General features: G+C 42.5%; 1 protein-coding gene across 1 annotated transcript; it reads right to left on the bottom strand.

The window, feature by feature from the left end:
• Positions 1-1,129: 1,129 nt before the first annotated feature.
• On the bottom strand, positions 1,130-8,148 carry LOC140853781 (uncharacterized). The gene is made up of 5 exons (XM_073248734.1): positions 7,636-8,148; positions 4,682-5,411; positions 2,092-4,566; positions 1,422-2,005; positions 1,130-1,349 (listed from the first exon to the last, which is right to left on the bottom strand). Exons 3-5 carry the CDS (start codon positions 2,792-2,794, stop codon positions 1,149-1,151), a joined length of 1,488 nt encoding a protein of 495 aa, XP_073104835.1. The 5' UTR covers positions 2,795-4,566; positions 4,682-5,411; positions 7,636-8,148; the 3' UTR covers positions 1,130-1,148.
• Positions 8,149-13,070: the final 4,922 nt, after the last annotated feature.

Genomic DNA, 13,070 nt, shown 5'->3' with positions numbered 1-13,070 from the left:
ACCACCGTCTATCACACGACGCGACCTTGGTCGCACATACGACTGGCCGACCGACCTACGGCCGGCTGAACGACACTCGACTTGCCACCGTCTGTCAAACGACATGAAACCCAACGCAAGAGCATGGGACCCGACTTACTATCGTACCCCCGACACTGCGCCGGACGATGATCGACTAAGTGAATCTACGGAAGTCCGGCTGCTGAACCTTGGCAGGTTCGGTCGGCTTCCGACTCAACAGATGGACCCGACTGACAACTTCGACTACCCGAAGCCGACCTAAAGTCGGGACCCATTCCGCTTTCAGGGCTATGCAAGTTGTCGGAGTCCTACCGACTCACGTGAGTTAGTGGCTTACTTAAGTTAGCAACTAAAGTTCGACATCGCAGCAATGGTCGGCATTACAAACAAGAAGGAAAAGAAGAAAATTTTATTCGTTGATAAAAGAAAATTACAGAGTCGGGACGAAGCCCGATTACATGTATTTTCAAAAAGACAAAAATAAAGATGGTCGGCAGGGCCGATCACCCGTCCTGGTCGATCTCTTCGACCGACGGAGGATCGGGGATGATCGGCGTCTCGGCCATAAGCGACGCTTGGTCGGCCGTCGAGGGATGGGCTTCGGTCGACAAAGGAACTTCGGTCGGCACCTGCTCCGGGATGGCTTCCTCCACCACGATGACGCCTCCCGACGGCTGGTCGGCCATCTCTTCCGTTCCTTCTTCTTCGGCTCCTTCCTCGGCGAACGGCGGGACGACACGGCTGACGTCCACCTTCGGGTACAAGGCATGGACGGCGTCCCGATCATCCTCGAACCCGACCCGGTATGAGGCGAAGCTCGATTCGAGCATCTCCTCCCGGTATCGGTCGGAGGACCGGAAGTCCTCCATCGCTCGTTCGGCCGACTCTCTCGCCGACACTGCCTCGTCCTCAGCTCGGGCGAGCTCCTCCCTCGCCGACTCCGCCTCGGCCTTCGCCATTTCGGCGTCGATCTGGGCGATGGACAGCTCCTCTTCGGCTTCCACGAGCTTCTCCAGGCTGGCCCGGAGTTGCTCGCGTTCCCCTTTGAGTTCGGCGGTTGCACCATCCCGTTCGCGTCGAAGGCGGCGTACGGCCCGACCTTTGTGCTTGGCCTCCTTCTTGGTCGACTACAGTTCGGACCCAAGCCGGGAGACCTCGTCGACTAACTTGGCCTCTCGGTCGGCCGACTGCAGGAGTTGTTCGGCCAACATCGCCCTCTCTGCTTCGGCCGCCGCCGACCTCTCCTTGAAGGCTGTCCGAACGTTGCCGAACCTTCGGTACCCGGCCTCAAGTTCGGACATTGTGAAAATCAGCTGCCGATCAAAAAGCTTCGTCAGAATTGCATGATAAGCAAAAATTCCTAAGGAAAATCTCTAAGGAAGAGAGGACCCGAAGCTTACCTCGACCATTGTCGGGTAAAACCGAGACAACATCTCGGACACCTGCCGAGTTCGCAGCAACCCCACGTCGGTTGGGAGGAGGATTCCTTGGCACAACCTCCTCGCAAGATCATGGTCGGCCAACGCCGACGCACCCTCGGGGTAGTAGGCGCTTGGGGGCATCGACCGGCCCCCCGACCTATCCTCCTCCGCGGGCTCCATCGGGGCTTTCCCCCGATCGGCTGCCCCGACCGACGGGACCGGCAGCGACGGGACGCTGGAATTTGATCCGGCGCCCCCGGTTGCGCCGACGGACGCCGCCGGACGATGTTCGGTTTCCCGAACGTCATCCGGCTCCACCCGCATAGGCGAAGACACCGATACTCCTTCGGCCACTTCCTCGGTCGGCCCCTCCTCGACTTGGACCGCCGGAGCCGCGAGAGCTATGACCGGCTCCGACCGGTCGGTTGCCGACGACTCGACGATCGGCGGGGCTGGGGTTGGCTTCTTTACAGGACGCGAAGGGCCGGCCCCCGATGCAGGCCTCTTCCTCTTGGCGAACTGCCGAATCTCGGCATCAGTCGGCCTCATCCTCGGTGGTGTCCCTGCAATACCGACAAAAGAGTTAATGGCTGGACCAAAGGCCGACCAAAAGATGGACAAAAAGAAAAGCCGGAGGATCGGGCGATACCTATTCGGGGGACCAGACTCAAGCCGGCGTCATAGAGAGCTTGTTCGGTAACAAGCTCCCTCTGCTTCGGTACCGACATGTCCTTCAGTCGGTGGAAGTCCTCCCGGTCGTCCGCATCCACCCGACTGTTTTCATTGGCCTCTGTTCGGGGTGTACCCCAACGAGAAGGAAAGCCCCAAGAAGAGGAAGAGGAAACAAAGAAAAACTGGTTCTTCCATCCATGAATGGACGATGGAAGACCAGTTATGAAGGCAAGACCCTTCCGGGGGTTGAAGAGCCACCACCCTCGGGCTTTAGGGTGGGGTCGGAGCACAAAGAAGGCCCGGAAGAGGGAAACGCGGGGGTTGGTCGGCAAGAGCTGACACAACAGCGCGAAAGAAATGATTAGCCGGACAGAGTTCGGCGCCAGTTGCGCCGGACAGAGTCCGTAGTAATCAAGCAGATTCCGAATGAACTCCGGAATCGGAAGTCGAAGACCCGCACGAAGGTCCTTAACATACAGCGCCAGGTCGCCAGGCGGAGGGTTGTTGACCCGACCGCCGGCCCCTGGAGCGGAGAGCCGAAACTGCTCCGGGATGCGATAGTGCTCCCGAAGCTGATCGACGTTCGGCCCCGAAAGCGAGGAGGCCTCATCTTCCGGAGCCGATCGGGTGTCGTCGGTCGGGTTCTCCGACCGAGCTCCCTGAGTCGGTTTCCTGGTCATTATGCAGGAACCAAAAAGAGCAGAAAGGGAAGACAAAGGAGAAGAGGGGACCACGAACCCGATGGACCCTCCGGAAGTAGAGAAGAGCTCTGCCAGCGACGACCAAGAAATCGCCCGGACAGAGTTTCCCCCAGCAAATGGCGAGTGTGGGTCCTGGGTCCGGGAGGCCCTATATATATAGGGCCGACCGACGGCCGAGATGCTCCCGCGCCGACCAAAGACCTCCAGATGTGCGACGCGTGGCGCCCGTCGGTTGGCTGAGGATTCGGTGCGCTTCGTCCCGGGACGCCCGCACCGCCCTCATTAAATGCCGGAGCGGACGCCGGCCAACCACCATGACACGCGGCGCGCGGGGGTTGGCTCCGCAGTCGGCCGCCCGCACCGGTCCGCGTTCCCGATGGGACGCCTCACCCGCGATCGGCGCCAAATACCCGATCGACTGACGCTGTATCGTCCGGCGCCCGATCTTCTGACACCTGACGCCGACGTGACCTCTGACGTCGACTGGACGTACGGATCGCTGGGCATTCATGAAGCGTCTGACAACGGATCAGCCGGCGGTACGGTCGGATCTGCACATGCGACAAATCCACTCCCAGTTGTCCGGGATTGCTGCCCGAATGGAAGCCTCGGCCAGTCCACCACCCGACTTGGGAGTGGAGGGGGGCAACTGTTGGGGGATACCCGCTGACCAACCGACTGCCGGAGGGCCCGACCGACCAGAGGGCCCGACCGACCGGCCAGAGGGCCCGACCGACTGCTGGAGGGCCCGACCGATCGGAGGGCCCGACCGACTGCTGGAGGGCCCGACCGACTGCTGGAGGGCCCGACCGTCCGACCGCCTGGCGGCCTGACCACCCCCGTTGGACGACTCCGACTGGCCGATAGGCCGACCGATCGTCGGTCGGGGCGACCGACTGACGGGAGCCACCAGCGCTAATCGCCGACTTGGGGTATGTCGGGCGTATCCATCCCGACCGACTGAACCCGGGGGGCCTGAGGCCCGACTTATATAAAGCTCGCCGACCGACGGAGGAGTCCGACGCCACTCTGCTGGCCACCGACCTGGGGTCGGTCGGCTCCTCCAACCGCCGTACAGCCGCCAGACGTTGTCAGCTCTGACACGGACATGCGGCACAGTTACCTAGGGGCATTATCCCGCCGAGAGCCGGGTCAACCCTGGTGATTAGACGGCTACACGGCGACATGACGTTTCCACGGCGGCTCTGGCGGCCCACAGTGAGTTGACAGTTCCTCACTTGTCCGCGCCATTAATGACGGCACCATACCGCGCTCCACTATATAAACCGGGGAAGGCAACAGTGCAAGGGGTCGATCCGTCCGTCTCTTCCATATACGCAGGCTCGCTCTCCTCTCTCTCTCCCTCTCTCCTTCTCAGAGCTCTCTGTCTGCATTTCACTGTTGCCCAGTCACCTCTCTGACTTGACCGTCGGAGGGTCTCCGTCGGAGCCGCCTCCGGTCAATGCGGACTTCCTTTTGCAGGTGCACGCTCCCCGACGATCGGGCGACGAGGCGATTGGCCGCAACAGAAATCATCAGATTAAACAAAAATATAAAAAGTCTGACCTTAAAAAATAGGTGAACCAAATCCCGGAAACAAACATAGGAAAAAAGAAGGAACGGAGGGGGGCATTACCAAAAGAAGCTTATCACCACCACGCTGTCGGAGGAGCGCCGCTGCTGTTAGCAAAGAAGCTAGATAGCTGGCAGATGCTGGGAGTCTCTGGCATGCGGCAATCATCGAGGAGTACCTACGAGTCGGGATGGAGCAGAGAGAATCATGATGGCGGAGGGTGGCTGTGGCGGAGCGTGTAGGCGGGGAGATAAATTAATCAATCAAAAAGTAAATTACGAGAGAGGTCTCACCTTTTCCGGGCCACAAGATGTGGTTGAAGGGGAAACGGCATCGATGGAGGGAAAAGCGGCCCTTTTTGGAAGAAGTGGATGACAGTGGATGTCCCGTTCCACTGTTTGGCTCTTCGATCGAGGAGACAAGAAGTGGCTTTAGAGTGGAGAAGCGCGTTGCTTTAGTTCATTGTTTTTTATTTATATCATAACTTGCTTAAGGAGCCAGCATTGTGCAATCCAAAGTTTTTTTTTTGTGGTAACGGTGCAGTCCAAAGGTTCGGCAAATAGCAGGGGAGAAACAGACCTGACGTGAAACTCTCTGTCTCTCTCTCTCTCTCTCTCTATATATATATAAAATTTTAGATCATCATATAATTTTATGGATCATTGATCATATGATTTTAAAAATCATACAACATTGGACGAGGGTCTAGGGTATTTCGAGAGAGAAGAACTCAAACTCAAAGATAATGGCGAAAGAATTTCCTAACCAAAGAACTTGATGAAGCCTGTAGCGATGGTGGTGCCAGACTGGCCGACGAGGAGGATGGCGCTGTGAATGATCTTGATCTCATGGATCAGTTAGAGGATGAGATCAATGGCCTTACAGATAAGCTGCTGGCTAACTATATCCTCGAAGATGGTATGGGCCTTCAAAACCGAGTCAAGGTCCATTACGGATATCCGATTGAGTCGATATGCTCGATTCGGATGAGGTGCTGGCTCTCTAATGAGAGTCTCTTGAGCTCTGCCATGGTAGCAGAAAGGAAGAAGAGAGAGTGAGCTCCAGAGATCAAGAGCAAAACAGAACAGAACAAATGCTAATACGGAAAAATAGTGAAGATTTTAGGAGTTAGACAACAGAAACCCCATGAGAAATCCTAAATTTAGAAAAAAAATAAAATAATTTATAAATAACTTATAATTCATATTATACATAAAATATATTTTTTTATTTTTAAAATAATTTTAAAGATATATATAATATAGATATTAATAAATCAATAGAATAAAATATTTTTTTAAGAAAAAATCATATCACGTGCATAGAACGGGATTATAAACTTTGAGATCATCCTTTTTGTTTGAAATATAAAGTTTACTACTTCAAAAGCTATTATGAAGCAAAACTAGTTTATTTTTTTTTAATCTTATTTTTTTAATTGACTTGCTCACTTGCTATTTTTTAATTTTTTTCTTCCTTTTTTTAAGAGTTTTAATTTCTTCCTTCTATTACTTCTAAGCTTTATGTTGCGAATTCATACGTTAGAATTATCAAGATAAAATTTAAATTTTATTTTTTAATATCAAATAATTTATATTTTATTTTTGATGCTTAGAGAATGTATTCTATAAATTTATCTGATAGTATTCTTGATTTTTTTCTTCAAAAAAATATTTTTGATTTTTAAATTTGCTAACATTAATAGTATAAAAAAAAATATTATTATTGTTAGTATCAATTGAACCCCCGCAATGCAGGGGTTGAGTGTTATTGTGCTAGTAATAATAGTAAAGTAATACATGGGTACTAGAGATGGCATTCCGTATTGACAAGTAAGATTATAAGATAATCTCTTATAACGCCACATATCAATTTTTTTATATATTTTTTTAAATAAAAAATAAAATCACAAAAGGTATGATAAAAAAATAATATCAAATGCAATAATCTGATTTGGGAGGCCATCTATGGAAAGAAGAACTTTTAGAGATCCTTTTGATTTCATCATGGGATTAACTAGTAGGAGAAATCATTAATATAAAATATTATTATTATTATCAATTAAATCCCCACAACATAAAGGTTGAGTGCTATTTTCATTATAAAATTAATACATAATAATAGTAAAGCGATACACGGATATTAGAAATGGCATTCCATATTGATACGTAAGATTATAGGATAATCTTTCGCAACACTACCTGTCAAATTTTATTTTTTTATTTTTTATATTTTTAAAATAAAAAATATAAATATAAATAATATGATAAAAAAATATATTTATATAATAATAGTAAACCAATATACGGATATTAGGGATGGCATTCCGTGTTGACACATAAGATTATAGGATAATCTTCCGTAATGCCACATGTTAAATTTTTTTATTTTTTTAAATAAAAAATAAAAATATAAATAGTATGATAAAAAAGATCTATCTATCTATATAATAATAGTAAAGTAATACATGGGTACTAGAAATAGCATTCCATATTGATACGTAAGATTATAGGATAATCTCTTACAACGCCGCGCATCAAGTTTTATTTTTTATATTTTTTAAAATAAAAAATATAAATATAATTAGTATGATAAAAAAATAATATCAAATGCAACAACCTAGTTTGGGAGGCCATCTTTGGAAAGAACTCTTAGAGATCTTTTTGATCTCATCGTGGGATTAATTGGTGAGAGCAATTTTTAATGTAAACTATTATCATTATTATCAATCAAATCCCCGCAACACGTGGTTGAGTGCTAGTTATGATATTTTGTGACTATATTATGACATCCTGCAGTTAAATTATGATTTTCTGTACATAAGATATCATAATTTTTCTGTCAGAAATCATTAAAATGGAGAGATATTTTTATCATTTAAAAATTTTAAAAAATTTTAAATGATGAAAATATCCTTTCCTTTCTTATGACATTCTGTAGGATATCATTATATGGGCATACGATATCATAATTTTTTCAAAAAAGAAGGGATATTTTTGTTATTCAAAATTTCAAACGAAAAAGCAAAACTATAGGTATTAAATGTGCATTGAAAAGCAGTGCCTATGTGGGGTTCCAATGACGCAGCGAAATATAATTTTCAAAAATTTTTACATGCATTCAATTATTGAAAATAAACTTTAACAATTAAAATATGACTACCAAAACACAAACCCTAGGAACTCCTTGATGATGACAATCAAACAATTACAGCATGCATATTAATGAGAGATTAGAAGTCATATACCAAACATGAAGGCGAGGATCTGATAATAGAATGATCTTCACAAGGTTCCAAAGTAGAAGCCCTCCAACGATGATCCAAACGGGATAGATCAGGGTCCTTCCCAATTTGACGTAGTGCTGCAGTCATCTTTATAAATCCACTGTCGATCGTCCTTCTCAAGAATGGATTACACCACCGCCAGTATGCCTTTGAATCCTCTACTAGAACCACACTAGAGATCTTTTCCCAAAAGATCTCATCACATAAACTAGATTCAGATATCCAAGACTTGAACAATCTGAACCTTAAGACAAGCAACAAGTGCTTTCCATTTTTCTCTTGATTTTCTTTCTAATTTTCCTCCTCTTTTCTTGTCTTTTTCTTTCTCTTTCTTTTCTGATTTTTTTTCCTCTTTTTCTCACATAATCCCATGCCTAAAGCCCTTAGGATTGGATGCCATATCATATGTAGGGCACCCCTTAAATATAGAAAGAAGGGGTGCCTAAAACAATCCTAAGGGGCACCAACTCTTGGCATCCCATATTTTATATGCAGAGAAATAATTCTAGCACATGAAACCAAGATGAAAATCAGTTAAGCATGGAAAAAGAGGAGTTTCATAGGCAGAAGTACTCCTCCTCTATGCACAGGAACCAAAACGCCATCTGATGGTGTGTGGGAAAAGGGATAGGTGTGAAACCAAGAGTCTTGAATAAGGACTCTTCCTTCATTCAAAGTACAAATAAAATGGGTGTCCCATTATTTTTGGCATGTGAGTTCCTTCATAGAGAAGGATTCTTCCTTCTCTTCTGTATCCACATATCCCAAGACACCATCCATGGTGTGAGAAACAAAAGAATGCGTGGAAAATAAGAAAGAAAATTTAAGACACTTCGTTAAGAAGGACTCTCCTTCTTAGTGCCAAAAAAATGTGTCACCATATTTATTTTGGCATGTGGATAGGTGTGGAGGTTGTTGATTTCTCATGGAACTCTTCCATAAAAATCAAATAAGCCACCTAATAATCTATAGATTTAAACCTAATCCAATTAGGTCAAAGCATCAAGCTTAGGGTTAGCACAAACATCTTTGCACCAAATCCAATTGGAAACGGATTAATTCATGTGCCAGCAATTTAATTAACCCATTGGATTTACAATAAATTCAAATAGATTAGTCCAAAATCAAATTCCTATTATGTGTGATCCATTGGGTTCCATATCTAACCAGCAATGGATTCAGACTCATGACCTAATCTAATTAGGTCAGCCCAAATGCATCAATTAATTAGAATACTTTCTAATTAATTTTTAAATTAAACTCTTTTAATTCTTGCAAGTCCATAAGTCAAAATTGATATTTAGCAATATGTCATGACTATCCAGAGATATGAAATTTGATGAAAATACTAAAATTATCCTTCCATGGTAAGTTACCGTATAATTCAATCCTTCGATCACACAACATCCTAGACAGACCATGGGCATGAAATTATGTCAAGCCCAATTATCTATCCAAATATATCTCGATCTGATGATGACGATTCGATTGATGAACCAGTAGAAATCTTTTCTTCTGTTCATTCCTGCTCTGGCTAGAGACTTTCAGAGTCACCATCCTATGAGATCACATAGGATGTTCTCTCCTCTTATAAGGAATGATCGATTTCATATTGACCACTCACAACCTCCATGCACACTTCATCAAATCTAGAATATCCCACACACATCTCAAAGTGACATGCTAAAAAATAAACCAAAGTAAGGATCCATATACACAAGGTACTATGGTGATCTCAAGTCAAAGAATCACTTGCACTAGTCCCATTGAAGAACCATCCGTCGACATGTTGTAAGACTCTATTAAATATTCTTCCTGTAGATCAATTCAGTGAATTCATTCTCTAATGAGCACCTACATTCTTGTATTAGTGTCACCATACAAGTGATTATGAAATCAACCACCCTCTCCATCGAGCATACATAGGATATACCAGTCTTACCAACATCATCGATCTCTGACTTGATGATCCAATGACTGGAAATATTTTAGATTGGAGCTATAAAAATTTTAGATCTCACTGGTATGATCTCATCATGGTCCTAAAATCATTATCCTAATTTATGAAGCTCATCATAATCATAAAATATGATGCAGCAAATGATAAAACATAATACTTCACAAATAAAATAATTAATATTATACAAATGAGCAGAAATATAATACAAAAAAATTTCATCGTATCATCCATGTGATTGACTTGTAGAGTACTATTCTTTCAACCTTCCACTTATACTAAAGCCAATCGTCCCTGTACCTGATGCCCATGCAATCAAGATGGCAAACACACGCTGCTGTGTCAAGACTTAGTGAACTGGTCTATTATACTATTTTTTATATCAAATCATTTTATGATCTAATCATGAATGAGGTGAAAGTGCCATAGGATGTGCGTGGATTCCTGGTGAGACCACACCCAACATAGTGATGAATCCTTTCATCAGGCGACTTTACTTAGCAATCCTTACTAATAGTAATTAACTGAGTCAAACATAGTTTGCTACTTGTAACTCTTTCAATTCACTGCTCCTCTAGTACTTCTCAAATACTTTGAGAATGCTTTTCACAGTTTTTAAATGATCATATCATGGATCTGTCGGAAATCAATGATTATGCACAAGGCATAAACCACATCAGGTTTGGTACATTGAATATATGAGTAAGTAAACTCTTTTACACCTATTCATGTTGAACCCTTTCAACATAAAATCTATATACCTAGACTGAAACTAGCCTAGCATACACTTAGATCTATCTCTATGGATATCAAGTATATCGGATGCTTCACCCAAGTCTTTCAAAGAAAACTTCTGTGAAAAGCATGTCTTTGACTAAGTGCAACATCGGGATAAGCTTCCAAATATGCTGTATGTCATCCACATATAAAACCAAGAAGTTAGTGAAACTCTCATTTATCTTCTTACACAAACATGGTTCATCCATATTTTGACAAAGTCAAACAATTTGACTATGTCATCAAAAATAGATGTACCATCTCCTCAATGCTTGCTTTATCCCATAAATGGATTTGTCCTTCCACTTGAGACAAATTTTTTAGATGGTGTGCGGCTATAGCAAGCAAAATCCAATTGACATTTCTGTTAGCAATCTATTGGGTCATACCCATAGGTGCTTCAACCAAAGTTCACACTTGATTGATGTACAGGGAGTCTATTTCGAATTTCATGGCTTCAAGCCATCTGTCAGAGTCTGTACTCATGACTATTATCGAATAGGTCAAGTAACATCATTCTCAATGATGTGTGGCATATTGTCATTCTCAATGATAAATCCATATCTGAGTGGTACATTACACATTCTGATTGAACTTCGGAGATGAGGTGTGTGTCATGATTGTGCCCCATCAATGGGCTCATCTGGTCAAGGATCAACTTATGGACACTCTATAAATTTTGGTTGGATAGTTCATAGGTCTTGAACTTCTCAAATTCAATTATCCTCCCACTGTCCTTTTCTTGGATAATTTTTTTTTTTCAAAAAGTGGCATAGCTACTGACAAAACATCTTTTGTTCAGTAGGATGGTAGAAGTAGTATCACATACTGCTCTTTAGGATAACCTATAAATCTATACTTATTTGATCTAGCATAAAGCTTATATATATCAACTCTTTTCACATAAGCTGGGCAACCTGCCTCTTTCTTTTTTCTTTTTCATATCTCATATGGAGTGCTAGTAACAGATTTTGATAGTATTTAATTCAGAACACATATGATAATTTTTAAGACATATCCCCAGAATGAGATAACAAAATACATGAAGCATATTAACAAATACACCATATCTCATATGGGGTGTCCATCTCTGGGCTGAGATGTTATTAACCTTCGAACATCGATATGCATAAGGCCTAATAACTTGCCTGCCTTTTTTCATGTCCAGTATATGAGATCTTGATCATTTTACCCATGAGATAAGATTTGCAAATTTTATATGATTCAAAAAACATTCAGATCAAAGAACTCTTCTTTATATTACTTGTTTATCTTTAACTCACTAAAATGGTCAAGTTGGTAATACCAGAGATATGTGACTATCACATATTCTTTTCTTATTCTTATCAACATGCAGAACAACATCATTGAGTAACAGAAATATGAGACCATTATTATAAATCTATAGTCATAAAATTTATCGGAAGGAGAGCAACTTTTGCTCTTTACATTAATTTCAAAATCACGCTACAATAACAATGGAATTGAAATAATGTTTCTGATAAATTTAGGCATACTATAATAGTCTACTAGTTTCACAGCCTTGCCATAAGGCAATACATACAAATAGGTTACTTCAGTTTCAATCTGGATGGACTATCCACCAGTGCTAAACGACATGAAGTCACCTCTCTTTAGCTTTATAGGCTCTGCAATGCTTTGCATAAGTGGGACCTATATGAGGTATCACATATCCAAGAATCTAAAGCTGAAGCACTCAATAATAAATTAGTTTGTATCATATACAAATCTTTAGCAGACGTAACTTTTTGCATCCTGCTACTGCTTCACACTTGTAAGATAATTCTTGCAATTCTTTTCCAATACTCATCATTACTATAATGAAAATAGATACCCATGGTGAAGATATTCTTCACCTTCTTCTCTTAGAAGATGCTAAAGAAGGAATCCAGAAGAGTTAGCAGGATCAAATCCTGGATTAACTCATCATCCATGATAAGAACCTGATTGACTTAATCACATAATTAAGTTAACCAGGATACACTTGATAGTCATACTGTCAATCCTCACCATATCTCATATATGATTTTTCTTTTTTTATAGTATCATCTCTGATCGAATCGAAATCATGAGAATAGGAGACTATCTTCAAAGTGAGAACCATTCTCAGGTTCCTCAACCAATCTATGAAGTTCGGTCAATTTAAAAGGCATCAAATATATCATGCAGTGATAGTGAAGATGCAGATGAATATATAAGAATATAAAAGGACTACTCATGATGACATGTATAATTTAGATAAGGTCTTTTATCTAATTGTGTCTCTCACTATTTTAACAAATTTCATAGCCCTCAAGTATGAAAAATAAGAAAATCTATCATTAAGTTTTTTAGTAGAGTTGAGATCCCAATTCTTTATAAAAAGTCTTGTGGATAGCACAACAAGCTCTTATGAGTTCAAGGGTAGGTAATTTTTTACCAATTATATCTCATACAACTCTCAACATAACTTTTGCCTCTAAAATACTTATAGCTTTGTGGATGGTACAATAAATTATAGTATTTTAGTTAATTCATACCTTTCAATCCTATATGATTATATCTAAATAATACTATCCTTATGGATAGCACAATAAGATAGCACTACCAAAATATGCCATAAGCATCACTAAGTCAACAACATATCAATTCTTATAGCAAA

This window comes from Elaeis guineensis, chromosome 1 (genome assembly GCF_000442705.2).
Source record: "Elaeis guineensis isolate ETL-2024a chromosome 1, EG11, whole genome shotgun sequence".
Classification (NCBI taxonomy): Eukaryota; Viridiplantae; Streptophyta; class Magnoliopsida; order Arecales; family Arecaceae; genus Elaeis; species Elaeis guineensis.
Note: the sequence above shows the minus strand (reverse complement) of the source record. Positions and strands in the feature narration are given on the sequence as shown.

What these genes read in the sequence shown, in the direction of transcription:
- LOC140853781 (XM_073248734.1), bottom strand. Translation starts at nt 2,794, where the DNA reads ATGACCAGGAAACCGACTCAGGGAGCTCGGTCGGAGAACCCGACCGAC. An exon ending in GAGTCTGGTCCCCCGAATAG is followed by an intron (nt 2,006 to 2,091) that starts GTATCGCCCGAT and finishes TCGGTATTGCAG; the next exon opens with GGACACCACCGAGGATGAGG. An exon ending in TTTACCCGACAATGGTCGAG is followed by an intron (nt 1,350 to 1,421) that starts GTAAGCTTCGGG and finishes ATTCTGACGAAG; the next exon opens with CTTTTTGATCGGCAGCTGAT.